The sequence below is a fragment of the Lynx rufus genome, unplaced genomic scaffold (genome assembly GCF_022079265.1).
Source record: "Lynx rufus isolate CCGP_SWC_20201006 ecotype Redwood Valley unplaced genomic scaffold, mLynRuf1.p SCAF_2, whole genome shotgun sequence".
NCBI classification, from domain to species: domain Eukaryota; kingdom Metazoa; phylum Chordata; class Mammalia; order Carnivora; family Felidae; genus Lynx; species Lynx rufus.
In genome coordinates, this window is record NW_025814834.1 from 171,000,604 (window position 1) to 171,016,661 (window position 16,058).

The 16,058-nt window shown below is 34.4% G+C and overlaps 1 protein-coding gene across 4 annotated transcripts in view; it reads right to left on the reverse strand.

Moving 5' to 3' along the window:
• Window positions 1–1,808: 1,808 nt before the first annotated feature.
• Window positions 1,809–16,058, reverse strand: part of ATG4C (autophagy related 4C cysteine peptidase) — a 90,952-nt gene continuing 76,702 nt past the window's right edge. For all 4 annotated transcript variants that reach the window (XM_047085160.1, XM_047085161.1, XM_047085158.1 and 1 more), the window contains one exon: window positions 1,809–2,947. In XM_047085160.1, coding sequence (XP_046941116.1) covers window positions 2,780–2,947 — 168 coding nt within the window. In that variant the 3' untranslated portion in view covers window positions 1,809–2,779. The remainder of the gene's footprint in view (window positions 2,948–16,058) is intronic.

Genomic DNA, 16,058 nt, shown 5'->3' on the forward strand with positions numbered 1-16,058 from the left:
GAATAGTATGAGTTGACCAGAAATAGAGTGCTTTCCAGCATGGAATAATAGAAAGTAATGATTTGATTTCTAAAAAAATTAAGATTTCTGACCTAACGCTGTATAGATTATGCAGATAAGTTATTTTTGCTGTTTTATTTCTTTAATTCTTCTAAAAACAAGATGGAATTAACATATATACTTTTGGATATGCTTGCCCTTGGACAATGTCTAAGGTTAACAGAACACAAAAGTGACCTAAATTTTTAATCCTATACAGTTGTCATCTCACTAATACAGATTTAATGGGGTTAATTTAATATAAAAACAGAAAAATGGATACCTTGGGGAAATCCTTTTGGATAGACTTGTACTGTAAAAGATCTTTTCATTCACTCATTCAGCAAATGACTCTCAACATTGCCTGCTGGTGGTTAATACATTGACAAAAGAGGATTCACTGTGTCAAATCTTACGAGGAAGAGAGAAAAGAAACCTTCACCATCAAAAAAGTCACATTAAGAATTTTAAAAATTCATTTTTGAAATGTTAATGGTAAAATAAGTATCTTAATATTGATGTCCAAATGGAAGATCCAACTATCATAATTTTAACAGTACACCGATCTTAGTATCTTATCTTTTTTTACTTTCCTTTATTCCACGCTGAAAGAGATCATTCATAAGCTTTATTGACTGAGTTTACTGGCTGTCAGAACTTGAAATGAAATCTGTGTTGAAAACAAAGTCTAACCAGAATATACAGTACCTCTATTCTAAATCTAATGATGTAGTTTTGTTGCTGCCTTTCCAATAAAAGATTAGTACAACTTTTGGCTGGTTCTCAACTGATGTTGAATTAACAGGCAAGATAGGTCAGTCAGCCTATTCCAATTTTCAGAATGCATGCATTCATACACATTGTTGAATACTTTATATGTGCATATTCTAATCATTCCTGATTTCTATACATTTATTCTCAGTCATGGGGATGACTGTTGTAAGATTGGGTTGTTTTGTCTGTACAGATTATGAGTATCTTCAGTATAATTCAATGTAAAGGAAGTTTCTGCCTCCTCTCATCTCAACTTTGGCCAGGTGTGATTTTATCTCATCCCAAAATCCTACTTAAAAATGATCCCCGAATATGCTGAGAAAATAACAGAATGCTATACTTAAGTCAAACTTTTATATAGTTCTTGTAAGAGAATACTTATAATCGGTTCTGACTCATTTGAAGGTATGGGCACTCTCATTTGATGTGTTTGTTGTAAAATCCTGTGATTACTGCCGTGTGTATAAAAAACAAGCTGCAATAATTTAGACAAGACAACTGCAGTACATAAAATCAGGCATATTACTGGCTTCTTATTCCTAGTACTGCTTTGACATTCTAGGGAAATTAGTACTGGACTTCATTTGTCCAGATTTTATCTGGAGTAAAGGAAAATTTTAGATTTCAGGCTATTTATATCAATTCAGTAAACTGTCCTCACTGGGAAATGCCAAACCTGATTTCTCTCGTCAGGCATACTAAAGCAATCTGCCCACCCTGTGTTTCAGTTTTGCATGCAACTCTAAACCTAACAAATAGGCTTTCTGATAGAAGAGATCAATGACTTTAAATGATACACAATCTTATGTCTTTATAAGTCACCTTTCCACACTGAAGCATGAAAACTCCATAAAATAAGTTAATATTTTTCTTTCAGAGAAACAATATTATTTGCTTTCATTATAAATAAATAGACTTCATATCAGACAATGATTTTTTTCAAATTAAAGAATTAAAACAATCCTATTAAAACCAAAACAAAGGTTCATGTTCTCACATCTTTATTACAGTATATAATTCTGGCTGAATAATAACTCATATTTTTATATCACAAATTTGCCTTTCAGTAACATAAAATACATTTAAGGCAGATTTACCTTATAGATAGCCTCAGCTTCTAAACACCACTACACTGATTTATACAAATAGCAAAAACCACATAGAGGAGCATCTACTGGTATCTTTTTTAGTACTTATTTTTAGATTTAAAAACTCCATAGTAAGTAGAATTCCCATAAAATTTCAGTTTTGGAATAGGAAACAAACACTAATCATATAAAATTGCCTTTATCTGATTTGATTGGATGAAGTTATTATTAATAACATAACCTTTAAATTTCTGGGGAATACCAATACTTTATATTCCTCAGAGAAGTCTCAGTAGCAAGCAAAATGAGGAGCCATTATAAAATCATATTGCTAAGTATTACATTAACTTACAATTCTACTGATATAATTATATGCATATCATAGCTAACAATTGCTATTTAATATATCAAGATACATCCATAAGTTTCCTTTGGTTGCATTAATATCAGGAAGCTAGGCAGCACTGAAGATTCATTCTCTGGTCTTCTGGTTGTTAGTATAAACTGAAGCTTTTGAACCTATTTGGTGATCCCAATTTGGGGGCCTATATCACAAAACCTTCAGGAGACTAGTGGCCTCAGGTGGAAGAATTTGAAGACTGGAAGGCTCGCAGTTAAGTTAGAGTTATCGTTAGCAGATCTTAGGGAAACAGGAATACAGCCAGAATCACTTGATATTTATTAGAAATCAAGATTCATTAAATCATTTCTCCTTCAGAAAAATATCTTTAAAACTTGTGTATTTCCAAATGTTCTTTTTTAAAAGAACATATAAAATTAAGATATTTGTGAAAATAAGCCAGTTTCAAGTAAACTTGTTTCTCTTCATTGTTCCCCTTCAAAGGAATTCTTCCCACCAAGCACAAATGCACTAATCTTTAGAGCAAGACAAACTCTTCTGTGCTAAATCTTTTTAATCTTTTCTTTTCATCCTCTGAGAAAAGGTCTTCTTCATTGGTTGTAGTAGATGTAAAATCATAGTCTCTGGAGTGACCATTTACAAAAGTAAATAAGGGGTATTTCTCCTTAGAAGAAATTTTCAGCATCTGTAACAGAAAGTACAGAAAAATCCCTTATTGGATGCAAGAGTGTACAGTAGGACCACATGACGAAATCTAATGTTCTAGCCCTGAATCTCTCTTGTTAGCTTCTCTCACTTACACTTATCTAGTACCATTGTTTCACTGTTCTGGCTTACAGAAAATGAAACAAAATGGTATCCCTGACTATAGTAAAATACTGTGAAAGATTGGTACCTTTACACAGAAGAAACACCATTAAACTTAGTCACAAGGTCCATTCTAATCTCAGTTCTACAACTTACCTTGATGTGAACTTGGACAAAATTACTCTACCAATCATCTACAAAATGGGGCAAAAGATACCCAGTCCCCTTACCTCAGAGAATTGTTAAACTGACCAAAAGCTATAATAAAAAGTTATTTTTAAAAATTAAGTTTAGTCTTTTCAGAGTCACATATTTGAAAAAATATTTCTGCAGTACTTTAGTAAACATGAAATACAGTGTTCTCACAAATAGCAATAATCCATACCTTACATATTACCTTCTAAAACTATATAATTCAGAAGTGAAGGAAGTAATACTTGGAATTGTGGGGATACCAACAACCTTTATAACCTCTGTCAATGTGGGACTCGTTAACAATCCAACACCCATTCTAAACCACTTTAAATCTTTCTGTGAAACAAATTTAATTAAAAAATTAAAACAATTTTCATTAAAAATGAATAAAAATTTTCGGATGACATTTTTTGACAGAAATAAACTTTTCTATAGATAACCAGGATCTATAAGGATTCTGAAAAGTTTATGTGAATTAGAGAATGCTGAAAAAATATCAACAGTACTTACACATCATTAATCATGATCAATTAATTATAATATGTTTCTAAAGGATAATTTCAGGGGTAAAAACTAAATTCTCCCAAATGTCAATATTCAACTGCAGGATCATCAAATTCTTATATATTGCATTTATAGATTCTCTTGAAACGTGGCTAAAATAAATATATAGCCCTAGCATACAGATACAATGTTAAACTTAAAAATATTCCAATGAGACAGTTAATATGAAATACATTTTTAATTGAATGGAAATGAACCATTTAAAAACAAGTACTTAGAAAAACTAGATATAATGAAAATCATAACCTATAATTCTTACACTCCTAAAGTATACATCGTTCAAATTTATTTTACTTACATTCTACAAAAAAAGAAGGAAAAATGCAGAAAATGAAAATAAGAGACAGAGGAATCTGGCATTTAATCAGGCCTCTTTCACCTCCAGCCAATGGCTGGAATACAGTCCAAAATTGTCTTCATTTTATATTCATTTAATGTCACTTGTAAAAAGTCCAGTATCTAGTGGGCAGGTATCATTGTATCATTTTCAAATCAACACAACAAAGCTAATATTATCATCTCTTCATCCTTTCTTTCAAGATCAATAAAGAAGTCATTTGGGTTTATTAGCTGCTCATCAACCATGATTCAAATCTGTGACCCAGGGCAAAATGTCAGAAAGGAGCCCTCTATTCTTTAATTATAAAATGTGCCTACTATTTGTAAACCCACTTGCACTGTGAAGCCCCCTTGTGCATATTTATTGATTCATATTTTGACAAGTATAATTTTTCTAACTTTTCTCAATTTACTTAATATATTTTTAAAGATTATCAACTGAAAAATATATTAAAGTTTTACTCAAATGAAAATTTAACTTCTGTCCACACAAAAACTTGCACAATGATATTTACAGTAGCTTTATTCATAGCTGCCAAAAGTTAGAAGCAACAAAAATGTCCTTCAGTAGGTAAATGGATAAATAAACTGTGGTATATCCCGACAATGGAATATTACTCAGCACTAAAAAGAAATGAGCTATCAAAGCCGTAAAAGACATGGAGGAACCTTAAGTGCATTATCACTAAGTTAAAGAAACCAATCTGAAAAGGTTACAAACTTTAAGATTCCAACAATATGATGTTCTGGAAAAGGCTAGTGGTTGCCAGGGATTAATAGGAAGGAAGAGATGAATAGGTGGAGCATAAGGAATTTTTAGGGAAGGAAAACTATTCTGTATGATACTGTAAGGGGGGCTACACAGCATTATACCTCTGTCCAAAACCACAGAATGTACAATACCAAGAATGAACCCTAATGTAAATTATGGACTCTGGGTGATAATAATGATGTGTCCAATATAGGTTCATCAGTTGTAACAAATGTCTGGGGAGAGGGGTGGTTGATAGGGAGAAGGGAGTGTATGGAAACCTTCTGTACTTTTCACTCAGCTTTGCTATGACACTAAAACTGCTCTAAAAAATAAAGTCTATTGGGGTGCCTGGGTGGCTCAGTCAGTTAAGCATCTTGACTTTGCCTCAGGTCATGATCTCACGGTTCATGGGTTCAAGCCCCACGTGGGGCTCTGTGCTAAGAGTTCACAGCCTGGAACCTGCTTCAGATTCTATGTCCCGCCCCCCCCCCCCCCCACCGCTTCTCCCCAACTCACGCTCTGTCTCTCTGTCTCTCTCTCAAAAATAAATAAACATTAAAAAAATTAAAAATAAAAAAGTCTATTTTAAAAATATATATTGGGTAAATAAATATGGAAATGCCAAAGGAAACTTTAGAAATTACTGAACTCTCATTTTATAAATAGGAAAATTGAGCCCCAAAGGCTTTAAATTACTTTCTCAAGATGACTTAACAACAGCAACAACAACAAAAAGAGATAAACTAATAAGGAATTATTGGGACATTAGGCCTCAGTCACTTAAAAACATGCCTTTCAAACACTTTTCCTAGCTCCTACATACCACATCAAGAACGTTTTTTCAGACTTGTTTTTTTAAAAAGAATAACTGTTGATTTGAAACTTTAATTCCAAGACTCCACCAAAAAACTGCTAGAACTGATACATGAATTCAGCAAAGTCACAAGATGTAAAATCAACATACAGAAATGGGTTGCATTTCTATACACCAATAATGAAGCAGCAGAAAGCGAAATCAAGGAATTGATTCCATTTACAATTGCACTGAAAACCATAAAATACCTAGGACTAAACCTAACCAAAGAGGTAAAAGGTCCATATACTGAAAGCTATAGAAAGCTTATGAAAGAAATTGAAGACACAAACAAATGAAAAATATCCCGTGCTCATGGATTGGAAGAACACATATTGTTAAATTGTTGCTACTGCCAAACGCAATCTACATATTCAAGGTAATCCCTATCAAAACAACACTAGCATTCTTCACAGAGCTGTAACAAACAATTCTAAAATTTGTATGGAACCAGAAAAGACCCTGAATAGCCAAAGTAATGTTGAAAAAAACAAAACTGGAGGCATCACAATTCCAGACTTCAAGCTATATTACAAAGCTGTCATCATCAAGGTAGTATAGTACTGGCAAAAATAGAAACAAAACAAAAACAAAAAAACACAGATACATGAATCAGTGGAACAGAATAGAGATCGGAAATGGATCCACAAACATATTCAACTAATTTTGACAAAGCAGGAAAGAATATCCAATGGAAAAAAGCCAGTCTCTTCAGCAAATGGTGTTGGGAAAACTGGACAGCAACATACAGAAGAATGAACCTGGACCACTTTCTTACACCATACACAAAAATAAACTCAAAATGGATGAAAGACCTCAATGTAAGATAGGAAACCATCAAAATCCTAGAGGACAAAATAGGCAACAAACTCTTTGACCTTGGCTGCAGCTACTTCTTACTTGACATGTCTCCAGAGGCAAGGGAAACAAAAGCAAAAATGAACTTTTGGGACCTCATTAAGATAAAAAGCTTCTGCAAAGCAAAGGAAACAATCACCAAATCAGCATGGAGGATCCTCAAAAAATTAAAAATAGAACTACCCTATGACCCAGCAGTTGCACTACGAGGTATTTATTTAAAGGATACAAAAATGCTGATTCAAAGGGGCACATGCACCCCAATATTTATAGCTGCACTAGCATCAACAGCCAAATTATGGAAAGAGCCCAAATGTCCATCGACTGACAAACGGATAAAGGAGATGTGGTATATATATATGTACAATGGAGTTTTACTCCATGATCAAAAAGAATGAATTTTTTTTGTGGCAAAATCTTGCCATTTGCAACAACATGGATGGAACTAGAGTGTATTATGTTAAGCGAAATAAGTCAGAGAAAGACAAGTTTCATATGATTTCACTCATATGTGGAATTTAAGAAACAAAACAAACGAACATAGGGGAAGGGAAGCAAAAATAAGATAACAACAGAAAGAGAGGCAAACCATAAGAGACCCTTAAATACAGAGAACAAACTGGAGGAGAGGTGAGTGGCAGGATGGGCTAAATGGGTGATGGGCATTAATGAGGGCACTTGTTGGGATAAGCACTGGATGTTATATGTAAGTGGTAACTCACTAAATTCTACTCCTGAAATCATTACACTATATGATAACTAACTTGGATTTAAATTAAAAAAAATTTTTTTTAATGTTTGTTTATTGAGAGAGACACAGCATGAGTGGGGGAGAGGCAGAGCAAGAGAGGGACACACAATCTGAAGCAGGCTCCAGGTTCCGAGCTGTCAGCACAGAGCCCGACATGGGGCCCGAACTCACAAGCTGCAAGTAAGATCATGACCTGAGCCGAAGTTGGACACCTAACCGACTGAGCCACCCAGGCGCCCCTTGGGTTTAAATTTTTTAAAAACTGAAAATTTAATTCTAAAAACTTTTATCAAAAGTCAAAACTTTCATTTTCTTCTTTTATAGTCCAAGAAAGGACACACTGTCAAAACCTTAAAGTCTCTTCATAATGGATAACATAAAATTTACATGAAAAAAAATTCTGAACTAGGTTATCTATATGACATGAGGTATTATCAATTGATATACTATGCAAAGTAAAAGATAACAAAAATTATTTAGTAACTTGGGGAAATACTATATAACATTAAGAGAAAAAGCAGGATATAAAGCTATATATAAAATTTCATCTCAATTATGTTAAAATCTTAAATACATGTTTTCAAAAGACTAGATGGATAAAGAACAGAATAGTATCTCTAAAGGAAAGACTTCATGGTGATTTTTTTTTTTTTTATACTTCTCATTTCCAAACTTTATAACATGTATTTCTTGTTTGGGTAGGATAAAACCCTTTAAAAAAAAAAAATTAAGGCACGCCTGGGTGGCTCAGTCAGTTAAGCGTCAGACCTTGGATCAGGTCATCATCTCATAGTTTGTGAGTTTGAGCCCCACGTCAGGCTCTGTGCTGACAGCTCGGAGCCTGGAGCCTGCTTCTGATTCTGTGTCTCCCTCACTCTCTGCCCCTCCCCTGCTCACGCTCTGTTTCTTTCTCTCAAAAATAAACATTGAAAAAAAAATTTTTTTAATTGAAGATAACTGAGTTTACTATCTCGTAGTTGCTTTTCAAAAGGGAATTCAGTGGTTTGCTCAACAATAATTTTAGAATAGGCAAGTCCTTCATTGTATTTTGATAACATAGTCAAAAATACATTGAAGCGGCTTTATTATCTAAAAGGCAAATCATTTTTCAAGAGGTCAAATAATTTATCACATTTTTCCTATGTGCTACCTTGACAGGTCTCAAAATCTACAAAGGAAAAAGCTAGAGGACAGAAGTTAAGCAATTTCTTCCTTCATAATGCTAGTAGATATAAGGAAGAACAGAAATAGAACCGGCCAAAACCTCTCCCCAGGCCAAAACCTTTACCTCTAGCCTCTACCACCACACCTGTACAACTTTGCCCAGTACAGAGCAGTCTAGACCTCTGTGGTTTATATTCACCACTGTATTCACAGTGGAGCGACATTTTATGTAGTGGTTAGGTTCCAAAGTCAGCCCATGATGTGAAAATCAAATATAGTCAAAATCAATATAGTCAAAATTATCTTCAAAAGGCCTTTAAACTGTTTAAAGGGTGTTATGCATGGTTTTGTATGTACAACCCTATTCTGTAACGTGTATTAATGTACAATACGCTACAGTCTATAGCATGTAATAAAGAGTACACATGGAAAAATACATTCCTGTTGTATTACCAGAGTTCATGTAGTTGAACTGAAGTAAGTTAAATGTGCATGTGATACTCATTCCTCTGTCTTCTCACTGCTTAGTCTTAAATTGCTGTAACCCAACTTTTACCCCTCACTGTACTGAAAATACACTCTTCTAGTCCTCAAATAAAAGACTTTTATTAGTTCGTATCCTCTTGATATTTTTACAGTGATCAACACTGATAAGCATTTCTTTCTGAAAATACTCACTTCCCTAGATTTCTGTAATATTTTAGTTTCCTGTTTCTCCTTCTGTTTTCTGAACTATTTCTTCTCTATCTCCTTCTTCATTGACTCTACTTATTCCTGCATCCCAAAGTGCAGATATTAATCAATTATTGATCCTTTATCTTCTCTATATATCCTATATTCTCTCTTACAAATATTATCTACTCTCAGTTTCAACCATTTCTCTGTTAGGCTTTGTTATTATCCGTGTTTTGCAGTTGCAGGAACTGAAATATTGAGGAATTAGGTGACTTGTGCAAGTTCATGTAGCTAGAAACTCATAGAGCCAAGATTTAAGCCTAAGTGTTCTGGTTCTGTTATAACCACTATACTATACCGCCTCCTACAGTAAGTAGATGCATGCTGCAATGTCAGCTCAAACTGATATATCAAAATAAAATGACCATTTCTGCCTCCCAAAATTAGCTCCCTTCTAGACTTCTCTAGGTTTCTATCATTGGTAACATCATTTATATTAATTAGGAATTGTTTTTGTTGCCAACTGACAAAAAACAAAATAAAATAAAAAACAACAATGGCTTTAAGTAATAGAAATTGTTTTTATCACATAAAAGTCTGATTGCTGGCTTTGGTTAATTGATGTCAAACAGTTTCTACAATTCTCTTGACCTTTCCCTAGTGATCACAAAGTACTGCTGAAATCCCAGGTGTTGAATTCACATTCAAGGCAGGGACGGGTAGACATAAGGGGGAGTGACAGAACCACATCTATATCTACCATTTCATCAGAAGAGCAGAAATCTTCCCAGAAACTTCCCAGCACACACCCGCTTATATTTCACCAGGCAAACTGTGCTTAAATAGAAGGGAGACCAAGTTTAAGTAGGTACACTGTTACCCCAAATAAAATCAGGTTTCTCTTAGCAGGAAAAAAAAAAAGGTGGATATTGAACAGGTAATTAATGGTGCTTATATACCATTCAAGAGGAGAACCATGATAAAAATAAAACAGGGTAATGTGGTAAGGAAGCATTTGAAGGCTTCTGTAGATTGTGTGGTCAGAAAAGGTTATGCCAAGACACAAATGACAATAACAAGTCACATGTAAGAGTTCTAGTAGAAGAGCACTCCAGGTAGAAAAATCAGCTCATACGAAGGACTAGGATGCCAGTACACTCAGCACATTCAAAGAATAGAAAGAAGGCTAGAATGGGTCAAGGGTAGGGGAAAAGAGGAAGATAGATTGGTATACAAGAGCGAGATCACCCAGGCTCTTGTTAGTCACATTAAACATTCTACCTCATAATATTCTACCATAAACATCCTATAACATTCTACTGTACTGTTTTTGCTCATGATGTAGCCATCCTTCATGCTTCCTTTCTGACCACAGAAAATCAGTCCTCAAAGTTCCAGCCCAAGTTCCACTGCCAAGAACCTCAGTCTGAAGTGATTATACCTTTCTCTAAAGTACTACAGAATTGTCTCATATAGCACAAAGATTACAAACATGGACTATGGAACTTAGTCTCTGCTCAGAACCTGGCTAGTACTTTCAAACTATCTGAACTGGGCAAGTTGCTTAACTAGATGGACTCATTTTCCTTTGCTACAAAATGTCAGTATTGATAACATCTATGTCACAAAGTTGTTATCAGACGATTAAATCAGTTAACATATGTAAAGTACTCAGAAGATTACCTGGCCTCTAATATGTTGGCTATTATTGTTGTTATCATAATATTAGTTTTCTGGCATTTACCAAATATATTTTTGTAGTCATTTATCCTTAAGATCCCTTTCATGTCTTCTCAATTAAATAATAAGTCCCTGAAGATTTTCAAAGAAATCAGAGTTCTTATTAAATCCCAGAAGTAAAAAGGACCTATGAAAGAAAAATATCCTGCAGATTTCACTTGGAGAATACAGAACTAGAAGGAAAGGAAATAGAATCATCAACATAAATCTGACACACTAAGGTGTTTACAAAAAGACATTTACCAAAATAGCAACGGGTATGAGAAATTGTGTACCATTGGAGAAAATGGGAGTGTGTGTTCTAGAAGAGGAAGCAAACTTACTCCCTTACTTTGTGAGATGAAAAAGTAAAAGTCACATAGAGAATGATTCTAACTCAATATAAGAAATGCTTTTTTAACAACAGAGGTCTGTCCAAAAATTAAAAAGACTTCCAAAGAAATTATTAGCTCACTATTAGCTGAAATGAGGACTAGCGAGTCAACTGTGTGGAACCTGTGGACTGATGTATAAATAGGAAACTGTATAGAATAGTGCTTATAAGCATGTATTCTTAAGTTAAACTGTCTGAGGTTTGAATCTCAGCACTACCATTTATTAGTTTTGGCCTTTGTGAAGGTTACTGACATAAGATTCCTCATGTATACAGGGAATAACAGTACCCTCCCTCAGAAGCTTTGTGTTGGTTAAATGAGATAATGTAGATCAAGTATCAAACATATGGTAAGGACTCCACAAATGTTAGCTCTGGATTGAATAACCTTTAAGATCTCTTAGATATCTAGGATTCAATGGCTGTAATATAAATTTTGTTCTGTAGCTAGAGGACAACTAGCCACTTGTAAATATTTTTTCCTGTGTTGACATCCATTCCACAATCAAACAATTAACTTCCTAATACTCATATTTTTATTTGAGACTTTTTGGTCTCAAGCATCAGTACTATCATGTAGTAAGGTTATCATTAAATAAGAGTATTTTCTTTATAATTATCTTTAGACTGAGAACAAGTAAAAGGAGGAAGAATAAGGGATGTGAGATAAGATAACAATAATCTACATCAGCAGAGCAGAGGAGGTATCTAATTTCAGGGGGGATAGAGATGTGATGGCAGGATATTTATCAAAGTGAGCAATTTCACCCCACAGAACTCAGAGAGGAAGATTATATAAAGGCACAAAAATAAAGGTGAGACACAAAACTGAAAACAAGGAAACTCACTGAAAGTCTATATATAGACTCAATTCTCAGGTCCCTCTTCACAACCCCCTTCTCTGCTCCACACTAGGCATCCTACACATAGCAAAATAAAGGTTTATTCTTTGGAAAAACTGAATAAAGATATGGCCTTTTTAGTACACCAGGCACAGTGATGACTAAAAGCTAAAGAATTAAGTGAGACTCTAGAATATTAAACTATAGGGTTTTCAGTATCCTTCACATCTCGATACTGGAGCACCAGCAAGCAACATGCATTCCACAGGGAGATGACAGAACTCCCCTCTGAAAACAATGAAGCAACTCTAGAGAAAAGATTAGCCCTTACTAACACTTGGAGGTCACCCAACGAAAAGGCAAGCTTATCACCTGATCACCCTACTATGAAAATCATCAGCTAACAAGCCATGCTCAAACACACCGAACTTCTCACCTCTTTAGTGCCTCACTCTTAAGTATAAACACATAGCAGTTATTTAAGGGAAGGCATCCAAAGGAGAACTGTAAGATTAAAGCTGAAACAAAAACAAAAAAGGATCCAGAAGGAAACAGAAACAGCAAAAGAAGCAGAAGAATTTCAAAATTACTATAATTAATTTCCTTGGGGATAAGAGATAATACATCCATTAAAAAAGAAGAGAATACAACAGAAAAAATATGTGAAAATATACTGGATTTACTATAATTCAATTACTGAGCTCCTTGCTAATTTATAAAACAAACTTACAACAAAATCTCTTTAATTCATTCCTTCATTCAACAACTATTTATATATTCCTCCAATATGACAGGCAATTTCTAGGCACGGGGGAAACAATAATATACAAAACCAGCAAATACTCCTGAGATTACAGTCCAGTAAAGTAGAAAGGTGGTAAATAAATTAAATATGCATAAAGTGTTTATAGATGGTATATCAGTGTGTGTGTGTGTGTGTGTGTGTGTGTGTGTGTGTACACTTAAATTAACATGCTAAGGAGAAAAATAAAACAAGGAAAGAGGGAAGTAACAATTACATAAAGAAAGGGTAGCCAGGAAAGGGCTAAGAAGGTGACAGGTGAGTAAAGACCTGAAAGAAGTGAAGGAGGGAACCATGAGGATATCTGCAGGAAGAGAATTGCAGGCACAGGAAAACAAGCAGAACCCTTGAAACAGGACACCTAGCATTTTCAAGAGGCCAGTGGGGCTGGACTTGAGAGAGGTGGAGGGAGAGATTAGAGAAGTAAGGCAGGTAGAGGGAGTTTCCACTTATAGAAGGCCTAACAGGTCACTGGAAGAGTTGAGGGCTTTTGCTCTGAATGAGTTAGAAAGCAAGGGATTTTGAGTAAAAAAAGTGACACAATGTTAGTTACTTTTTTTTTTTAATTTTTTTCAATGTTAGTTACATTTTAACAAAATCACTCAGGCTGCTGTTTGGGAAAGATACTGTATAGACAAAGCAAGGGAGATCAGTTAAGAAGACACTGCAGTAATTCCAAGGAAGATATGCTCGTGGACCAGGGTAATAATGGTAATGGTGAGAAATAACCAAATTCTAAATATATTGTAAAGGAAAGATGATAGAATTTGCTGGATTGGGCCTGGGGTGTGAGACAGAGCAAGGGATTCAGGATGATTCCAAATTTTTAGACTGAACAACCAGAGTAGTGCAGCTGCCATTTATAGAGTAACCAAATTCTTTTCATTTGGTTTATATTACTTTACTTCTATAATTTGCTAGTGTAAAATTTCTTTGGATGGATTTAAGATAAAACTGTAATGCCATGTTCCTTTCTATACAGAGTACTCATGATAAAACTCCAATGAAATAAAACTAATTTTATGTTAGGATTTTTAAAATGGATTTGTTTATTTACAGTTATATTTTACAACTTGGAAAGAATTAAAACAAGTATTTTATAAATATAATTATTTAGAAGGCCATGATGAGATTAACCATGCCACCAACAACAATCATTAAGAAATGGAAAAAAAAATAGATAAAGCAACTTTTAGAAAGCAGCTGAAAGCAACCAAGAAAAAATCCTGAGAAGTAAAAATCTTAGGGGATGTATATCAAGAAGTGACAGAAGCCAGGGGGCGCCTGGGTGGCTCAGCTGGTTTTGGCTCAGGTCCAGGTTTGTGAGTTAAGCCCCGCATCAGGCTCCATGCTGACAATGCGGAGCCTACATGGGATTTTTTCTCTCTCTTTCTCTACCACTCCCCTGTTCTCTCTCTCTCTCTCAAAATAAAAACTTAAAAAAAAGAAAGAAAGAAAGAAAGAAAGAAAGAAAGAAAGAAAGAAAGAAAGAAAGAAATGCCAGAACACAATGGAATAAATATCTTTAAGGTACTGAACAAAAGACTGCTAAAATAGAATTCTGTGCAGCAAAAATATTTTTCAATAATGAAGGCAACCTCTTCATCATTCCTTCCCCTTCCAAACAATTCATTTCTAAAGCCACTAGATGCAGCTGGACAAAACAGGCATCCATGCCAGGGTCAGAGAAGTCATCCTGGTCTACTGAGTATGTGGAAGCCAGACTGGAACCTGGCAGATATTAATCAACTGATCAAAGTTAACATCATCAGTAAAAAGACAAATTGAAATAATGTGCGAACCACTAGGATGCAGTAAGAACACACAGAATCACTTCTGTGATACACCTGACAAAGATGCATAATCTGAAAAATCCTGAGGAAACATCAGGCAAACACAAATTGAGGGGATAATCTATAAAATTATCAAAAGTATCTTGTAAAAATAAAGCCAAAAACAAAAGTGCCCATAATCTTTGAAAACAATCAAGGTCATGTGAAAGTCAAGGAAAGATGAGGAACTATTCTAGATTTCTAAAAATTCAGTATATATAAATGTAACACATTATTCTGAACTGGAGCCTTTTACTATACAGAGCATTACTGGGACAGTTAGCAAAACATGAATAGTTTCTGAGAATTATATGGTAATAATGTACAATGCTACTTTCCTGATTTTGATAGTTGTCTTTAGGAATTGCACACTCAATTTTTCAAGGGTTATGGGGCATCATGTTGGCAACTAATTCTCAAGTGGCTCAGGAAAAAGTTATTTGGACCATATTTACAACTTTTCTGTACGACTGCTTTAGATTTCAGTTTTTTAATGAAGACATAATAAAGTTATAATCAACAAACAAAAACTGAGAGAATTTATCACCAGCAAACAACACTAGAAGAAACAGTAATGGAAATTCTTCAGAGAAGCAAAATGATCCCAGAAAGAAACAAAATAACACGAAAGAGTGAAGGTCATCAGAAAGGGTAATAATGATTAAAACAAAATGCTTTGTGGAGTTTAAAATATATGTAGGATTAAAATATATGACAAAGCACAAAAATAGACTTTAAGGAAAAAATATTACTAGAGATAGAGGGTCATATAATTATAAAAGAGTTAATTCAATAAGACCTAACAATATTAAATTTGTATGTAACTAATAACATAGCCTCAAAATATGTAAAACAAAAAGCAACAGAACTTAAAGGAGACAGACCCATAATTACAGTTGGAAACTTTTATCACATATCTTACATACTCTGCAGGAACAAAAAGGACATGAAAGATTTTAACAACATGATTAACTACTTAGAGACAGGGAGGGAGGGGATTGTCAGAGACACGATTAAATAGAACTATGCCATAGAGATGCTGAAGTCTAAAGAAGTGGAAGATGAAAGAGGGATGGTTGGTTTGTATTTTTTTTTATTTTTATTTTTTTTACCCTTAAAAAAATTTTAATGTTTATTTAGTTTTGAGAGACAGTGACAGAGCACGAGCCAGTGAGGGACAGAAAGAGACAGAGACACAGAATCTGAAGTAGGATCCAGACTCTGAGCTGTCAGCACACAGCCCAACA